At 33.9% G+C, this 8,918-nt stretch overlaps 1 protein-coding gene across 1 annotated transcript; it reads left to right on the forward strand.

The window, feature by feature from the left end:
- Window positions 1-5,086: 5,086 nt before the first annotated feature.
- LOC132059477 (PLAT domain-containing protein 3-like) lies at window positions 5,087-7,045 on the forward strand. The gene is made up of 2 exons (XM_059452098.1): window positions 5,087-5,246; window positions 6,325-7,045. The coding sequence occupies exons 1-2, from the start codon at window positions 5,160-5,162 to the stop codon at window positions 6,814-6,816; spliced, it is 579 nt and encodes a 192-aa protein (XP_059308081.1). The 5' UTR covers window positions 5,087-5,159; the 3' UTR covers window positions 6,817-7,045.
- Window positions 7,046-8,918: the final 1,873 nt, after the last annotated feature.

The raw sequence follows: 8,918 nt of genomic DNA on the forward strand, positions 1-8,918 counted from the left end.
AGGTGGTGGAACAAATTAATCCAAAAATAATAATCCTGGAATAACTTAATCCGCTACCAAACCAACCCTTAATACAGAGGTAGCTTGCGAAGTTGATTAATTATATGTCAGGAGCTGGTCCAACCATCCCTGATATTCTTTATTTTTGATGGTGGAAACTGGAAAGATGATGCTCATTTTTATTTGAAAAACAATCTCCGTATCAAAATTCGACAAATTTTATAATATTATATTGTAAACATATACCTCTAGAAAAATCCAAATGAAATTACTATAAATTCACAAACGAATGAAAAATAATTTGGAGACAACCTGCGAGGTAATTCGACAATTAAACTTTAAGTAGGCATTTGGACATGCGGTTTGAGATGAAACGAAGCGTTTGGACGTACATTTATCTCACGGTTGCAAAAACCATGATTTGAAACCCCAAATCATGCCTTTTTTAGATGATTTGGGGTTTCAAATCATGGTTTAAAAAATTTTAAATATAAAATTTGATCCATAAGTTTATATTTTGTAAAAAGAGACCCACAAGTTGGTAGATATTTTTAACAATTACTCCCACCAATCATTTACCAACCTCATTAACGTCCACCAACCTTTATTTATGTCTACCAATCTCGTTACTATTCACGTTAAATTTTCGTTTTTATTGAACTAAAGTTTATCAATTGATGTTTTATTTTTTAGAAAGGCCTTCTAGTTACGGAATAATTTTGTTATGAATTATGACTTGCTCATTTAGTAAGATTGTGTAAGAATTGAGAATGTTTTGATAGTTTTCACAACTTGTGGAGTTTTTATGTCTATAAGAGAAAATACAACTTAAAATATCCAAATTGCATATCTAAATATGATTGAAACCGTGATTTCAAAAGTGTCCAAACGGCTCCTAAGGATGAATGCGCACTATTTCAAAGAATTGGATCATTTTTGGATCCGTAGAGCAATTTTTTGTTTTTAATTAGCACATTGTCCCGCATTATATGCCGCCACGTCACCATTCCCCATAAATCATGTGCATCACGTCCCTACTGTTAAAAAATAGGCCAAACCCATCGACAGCCTCCTGTAGTCGTTGACATTTTTCACTTAGACATCTCAACTAAATTATGTTCCAGTTAGACACCTGAGGTAGGACGTGACTGTGTCATTTAAACACTTTTTGCTGACTTGGCACATTGTGTGTGTGACACCAATTTTGAGCGCGTGAGGAACTCTTTTTTGGTGAAACTGATTTTTTTCTCCTTTCTTCTTCCTCATTCTTTCTCCCTACCATGAACTTTGACAGAGCTCAAAAAAATGAAAGCTCTGATTTAAACAGAGCATAATCCCAGAAAACCAAATATTTATCATGGCAAAACAAATAATCTTCAAAAACCCAATACCCAACTAAAATTCTTAAATCAATGGTGGAAAAACTAAAAATAAATGGAGAAATTGCAGGAATAATATGTGCGAGTATTGCAACGTCAAAAGAAAGCATTATAGCAGTTTTATCCAGATAATTGCAATTATGTAAACAAGAAGTATTGATCGTTACCAAGACAAAAACTGAAAGAAAGCATTCAGCGAAAGAAAGCTTGGGCTTAGACTACTGGCTTCAATGACAAGTCGCCGGAAATAATCTCTGGCGAGGTTCCATGTGGGGCAGTGAAATAAATAAAGGGAGAGGGGGGACAATAATCTATAGCGGTGTCCAACAGCGTTGCTTCAACGGCGAAATGCCGGAGAAATGCCAGAAACATACAAAATTGCCCAAATTGGGCCTTTCCCGGTGAGGACGATGGTGGTCACGTTATCAGATACAAAAAAGGAAAGAAAAAGGGATGAGGAGGCAGTGTTGTCTATCGTTATTGTCGGCCGCCCGGCGGTCAGCTTCTACGGCAGCGACATTATCGAAGGATTAGAGAAAGTGTGTGTGTTTAGAAAATAGGTTTTTTAATTTATTTTTTTTGTTGAAAATTGTTTTTTCTTTTCTTTTTCCTTTTTGTTTATTTTTAAATTATTATTTTGCACCCAAATCTGCACATGTCCTCTTTTAATTAGTCATTATGCCACGTCACACGTGAGTGCATTGCACACACACTATAATTTAAGCTGTTTGTCAAAAAAGTGTCTAATTGGAACAAATTCGATGTAGTCTGAGTGTTCAATAGGTACAAGGTTTAGTTGAGGTGTCTAAGTGAAAGATGTTGTCAACCACAGATATCTCTCGATGGCTTCGGCCTAAAAAAATAATTTAGTGGAGGTGAAAAAGAGCATCTATAGCGACAATGATTCGAATATTCATTCACTCTCTGTCACATTTATTTTTGTCTTCTGGTAGTTTGTTGCTTCTTATATTATTTCCTTTCATTTAAAGAAGATGTAGTGAAAAAAAATTATACAAATCAATATTCCCTCCCTTTCACCTTTATTTATCCACTCTAATATATTAAGAGATTTTTTTTTTCTATTTTATGTTTAACATTAACTTCTCATTCCTCAAATTATTTCTCAAAATTTTTTGAAGTGCATTATTATGCGTACTCCATCCATCTCAAATTATTTGTCGTAAAATCTAAAAATAATGTATAAATTGTTTGTCATTTTGGAAGTGCAAGGCAACATTAATACTTCCCCATTTTATTCCGGATAATAATTGTTATTATAGAGTGTAAATATTTAATAAAGAAAAATTATATCTTTGGACATAAACGAGGGTAAATAGTCAAAAACTTTTCCTATTTAATATTTTATTTAAAATTGTGTAACGAGAAACACTAGTAAATTATGCACTTAATTTATTTTTTAAAGAGGAAGTATAGTCCATTGTGAACAAGTAAAAGTGGACGGATGGAGTAAATGTTAACCTGCCAGCTTGATACGATACCAAAGGGCACAACTTATTCTAGACCTTTCACTCGTACCTAAGCCAAGGAACTCCAAGCCTTGCAAGCCATGTTCATGCAAAGAGGGACTTTGGAGAGCCTTGAGGATCAACACACAAGGATATACAATGTTTAGAAGGTCGCTTGGAGTGAAGACGAAGGTGAGAGAGTTGAGGGCACAAGTTGTGGCTAGATCATGGATGGAAGAGCCATTATAGTCATTTTTGATTATATTTGCAAAGGCCACTTTTGGACCTTAGTTATAATAAAAGTCAAAACTATATATAGTGTCTCCTAGTCTTTAGAATGGTTAGCTTGAACATTGATGAGAATTCTATCTCTTAGATTATAACTTAGTCATATTGAGTAGCTTTTAGTAGTGTGATTGCTTAGTTGCTTGAAGAACCTTCGTCCTTGATTTCATATACTTATGGATTCATTTGGGTTAATTGTTGTTGATTTCAAATAATATACGTGCCTTAGATTGATTTCTATTGGAGGGCTTGGCATCCAATCCAAGTTTGCCTTTAGTTTCATTATCAATTGTGTTTTGCTTTTATCCTTTAATTTCTTGCATTTAATTTCTTGTTGAATAACTTAGAGTTTTCCCTCTAGGAATCCTATCACAGCTGCAGTAGAAGTAAGTTGTGGCATAAATTTCTTTTATCACAAATTAATTTAATCTAGTTTTACAACCAAATTAGATTAAATTCTTTTTGTTTAAATTTAGAATTCGTAATTAAAAAAAACAAAAAAAAACTACACAATTACAGCGAGTCCCAATTTCTTGAAACAAACGACAACAACAATAACATACTCCTATCTAGGTGCATGTCCTCGATAAGTTGCAGCTGGAAGTCTTTAGGCTCTAGGATTTGCCTCCAAATCTCTAGCCTATTGTTAATTTCATCGCGAGTCTCGTCATCAATACTATGTCATCTGCACATAACATACACCATGTCACCTTCCATTTGATATGCCGCGTCAATTCATCCATCATCAAGGCAAATAAAAGCGGACTAAGGACTGATCCCTGGTGCAATCCCATCACGACTGGGAAGTGCTTCGAGTCACCTCCAATAGTCCTTTCCTGAGCCTTAGTTCCATCATACATGTCCTTAATCCCCCTACTATATATGCCATAGGTATGCCTCTAACCTCTAAACATCAAAATCTTTGAAATAATATATTTTAAATAACGATCAAAGTTCGCTTAATTTGACTTTTAAGTATGAAAAGTAAATATAAGGCAAAATACAAAGATTGACCCCTGAACTATACCTAAAAACTCGATATAACACTCAAACTATTAAGACGACCTATTAGGCCCCTACACATTTAAAAAGTGAATTTATTTACTCTCTGATACACATATAACCAGTTGCACAAGGGGAGGTATGACACGCTCGCCCGTCACATCAGCGCCACGTCAGAAATCTTTTAAATTTTAATTTTTATATTCTTTTCCTTATTATTTATTTAATTTTTCTTTTATTAATTATATTTACACTAATTAATCCCTAATTAATCATTAAAATCCTCCAATAATTACATCTTCTTCGTCACTAAACCATCGCACTATCACATCTCACCAGAAACACCATATCCGCCACCACCACCGTCAGCAATTTCACCACCACCATTTTGCATGTTTAGATTCTTTCCATTTCTCCTCCTTTTTTGAAAAAAAATATCAAAATAATTTATCAGAGAAGTTAAAAACAGATATTGATTCAGGAATTGTTGTTGATGATGATGAATTGTCAAAAAGAAATAACGTGTTTGGGGCAAATACGTATCCCACAACCAAATCCACCACCGGAAGATCAAGACAAAACTTTACCAGATTTAATAACTATTTGTTTGACTAAAGAAAGTGTGTGATGGCTACTCTTTGTGATATTTCTCCAGAACTTCATCGGGAAAATATTAAGTTCATTGTTCATATTAAGTTCATTGTTCACACTTCTCATATCCAAAGATAAGTCGAGTTATTAACAAGTGATTCTGAGTCACTCCGTTAGTGTAAACACAGTGTGAACTGTACTACACCGTGTGCTAATATGTGACCCTTGCTTATTTGAAAAAAAAGACAGAACAATTGAAAATAAAATTGTACAAATATCTGTCGACTTCCATTTCACTAGGTCCCATTAATTAATGCTTGATGTGATCTATTTATATCAACGTGTACTGTACACTGTTACTATAAATTAACTACTTCCATATTCTAGAGAGAGGAACATAAAGGAAGGAAGAAATAGAGAGAAAGCTCAAGTAGCCATGGGAGTAGCAGCTCAAGTCAACTATTTTTGGTTCTATCTATTTATACTCTTTATCTCACTCTCCATCTCCTCCGTGTCTGGATCTGTAAGTTACCCTAATATCCATCTTCTTCTACTCTTGCTATTACTATTATTATTACATTTTTTACTCTGTCGATTTTACTTTATATATATTTTAGATTGATCGAACACTGAATTTAGGAATTTAAAGAAAGTTTTTGAATGTTATGGTCTTAGCTAAATGTTAAAATACGGTATATAACATATTAAAGAAATACTCTTTAAAATCAGAATATTAAAATTAGAAATTTTAGCAAATATAAAAAATAATAATTGTTTAATCCAATTAAATAGGAAACTGAAATACAGAATAAATTAAAATGGATGGGGTATGTAACTCCTCCACGCTCAACGTCAGTCCCAATTTAAGTGGTCACATTTTATTTTACTCTGTGGAAAAAAAATAATAATACATTTCTATATTTAAAAAAATTAAACTTTATGCTTTCCATCTTTATCTCTAATAAGATAATTTATAATCATACAAGTATTCATGACATGTTTTGGATTACTAATTTATTAAAAAAAAAAGAAAAAATTTATGCCTCATTGGACAAATTGAGACTGCTAGGGTAAGAAATTAGCACGATTGCTTCCCTCTAGAACTCCTGATTTCTAGGTTGTACCACTAATGGAATAATACCAAACATTCAATATCCATGTTCTCATTTATTATTTGGGGTAATTGCACTTTTGATCCTTCATATTGATAATTATTGATTTTGGTCCTTGTAATATGTGGGTAAGTACATCTAACTTTTATTTAACTAAATTTGAATTTTTGATCCCTTTATACAGGAATTATCTGATATTTAAACTATTTTTAAATTACCTTCAAATATGGAGTAACATATTAACATAACAAATCAATAATTGAATTGACACTTAATAATTCGATAAATTTGTGGTTTAGAAGGATTAAAAGTGAACATACCAATTAATTGAATGTTAAATATACTTAACCAAGGAACAAAATCAAAATTTATAGATATTTGAGGGACTAAAAGTGCTAATTTCCCTTTCTTATTCTTTTGTGCGTGTGTATTTATTTTGGGAAATTTCTATTTTTATTTCGATTTTTCTGAAATGGATACAAAATGCAGGAAGATGATTGTGTGTACACAATTTATGTTCGAACCAGTAAAAAATTCTTTGGTGGAACCGATTCAACCATCACCTTGACTCTCTACGATGCAGACGGGTACGGTATTAGAATCAACAACATCGTGGCTTGGGGTGGGCTTATGGGCTCAGATCATGACTATTTTAAAAGAGGAAACTTGGACATTTTTAGTGGTCGAGGTCCATGTTTGACTGGGCCAGTTTGCAAGATGAACTTGACTTCTGATGGCACTGGACATAGCCACAAATGGTACTGTAACTACGTGGAGGTTACCGTTACTGGAATCCATACAAAATGCAAACAACAGAATTTCGAAGTGGAGCAGTGGATGGCAACAGATAAATCACCTTATCAGCTAACTTTCATCAGTGATCTCTGTAACAAGACCAACTCCGATAAGCACCTGTCGATCTCCAGTGAGAATTTACCTGTTTTCGATACTAAATCCATTCCTCAAGCCACTGTGATGTAATCCATCGTTTATTGGCGCCTGATCGCACATTTTATTATGAGAGTGTGCATTCAATCACGGGCAGAAAAGACAATTGGTTCAGGTCAATGTTGCTTTGATGTTATTATTATGTAATAGTAGTACTCTGTAATAGAGAAGACAATAATTATTTAATGAATAATAAGGCCCTATGTATCCTGTCATGAGTACGACACTTTTGGGAAAAATAAAATTTGTCCATTATTCTCCAGTCAGTCTATATTTTTGTGTACTTTAACTGAAAACTGTGGGCGATAATGGTTAGGAAAGATAGAGCTTAATTACAATGCTATCAAGGTATAAGTTTGCTCCAATGTATATAAGTATTCTCTATAGCAACCCAACTTGGAGGCTTTGAAGATATGGAAAGTGAGACATATTCCAAAGACCAGAATGTGACAAACTCAACCATCATAGCAACTCATGAAGTACTGGACAGGGAATAAACTGTCTAGCTCTCTGAGTTTCTCTATCAAATCTTACCACAGTTTCATTTTGTTCCTGTTTAATGATTAACACATTAGCTTGGAATATAAGAAGTGTGAGGACTCAAAATGCTTTTGAAAGACTTAAGTCCATCAAAATTCAAAATAATCTAACTTTTATTTGTCTGCAAGAACTCTTTGTTAGTGCAGATCGCATATTAAGCTACATGAGGCATTTGGACATGTAAGGATATTTTGCAAACATCAACAACAAAATCTGGCTTTTTTGGAATAAAGACATTGATGTTGTTATTAAAGAAAATACTGAGCAACAGGTCACTTTTTCTCTCAACCATAGTAGCATCTCAACTCAGGTACATATATCCATTATCTATGATAAATGCAGGATCATTTTGAGGAAAGATCTATGCGAGAATCTGGAAGAACTGTCTCTAAGAATTTCTAGACCTTGGGCTTGGATGGGGGATTTCAATACCATCTCTGATGTTGAAGAAAAGAAAAGGGGTAATGCCCAAAGAATGGATAGAAGTTTTGACTTTTTGAACTGTTTAAGAGAATGTGGGATGCAAGATGCAGGTTTCTCTGGGAATATCTATACATGGTGCAACAACAGAAGTGATCCAAATACTATCTAGAAGAGATTGGATAGGATGGTATATAACTCTGAGTGGTTTGATACTTTTTTCCATACCAGTGTTTCTCACCTAGCAAATGCTTGCTCTGATCATATCCCAATAGTAATGAAAATATCCAACTCTCTAGATGATCATATCAAGTTTTTAAATTCCTAAATATTTGGGCTGAACATGAAGACTTCCAGAGAGTAGTTAAAGAGGTACGGACTCAAGATTGCCCTGGCACACCCAGGTGGATTCTTTACCAGAAACTTAAAAGAATTGCTTCAAGGCTTAGGCAATGGTCCAGAGCCACATATGGAGATATTTTTGAAGAACCCAAGAGAATAGAGGACATTTCTAACCTAGAAGAAGTCATGCAGAATGATAATTGTGAGGTGAACAGGCCAATTTACATCAGAGTAAAAGCAATCTATATTCAACACTTGAAGACCCAAGGCTCCATTCTCAAATAAAAAGCAAGAATCAAATAGCTGAAAGATGGAGATGTAAATTCGGCCTATTGCCACAGTGTGCTGAAAGATAGAAGAAAAAGGGTTTATATAAACAAAATTAAAAATGACAATGACGAATGGGTTGAAGGTAGCATATGCAGCAGTCACATAATTTCAGGGAGTTTTCTCTCAACCTTATGCTAATATAGACTACTATGTTCTTAATAGTGTCAATCCTATTATTTCTAATGAGGATAAGAAGGATCTTACTGAGTTTCCTACCCATAATGAGATTAAAAACTGCCTACTCACCATGGATCCTGAAAGTTCCCCAGGACCTGATGGCTTTACTGCTAGGTTTTTTCAATCCTGTTGGAGCACCATCCATCATGATATTTATCAGGCTCTGATTTCTTTCTTCTGTGGCGTCAATCTTCCTAAATATATTACTCACACTTGTATTGTGATGCTTCCCAAAGTCCCTTTCCCCAAAAAATTCAATGATATTAGACCTATTAGTTTATACAATGTTATTAGTAAATTTTTTGCTAAATAGCTTAACTCTAGAC

This window comes from Lycium ferocissimum, chromosome 6 (genome assembly GCF_029784015.1).
Source record: "Lycium ferocissimum isolate CSIRO_LF1 chromosome 6, AGI_CSIRO_Lferr_CH_V1, whole genome shotgun sequence".
Lineage (NCBI taxonomy): Eukaryota > Viridiplantae > Streptophyta > Magnoliopsida > Solanales > Solanaceae > Lycium > Lycium ferocissimum.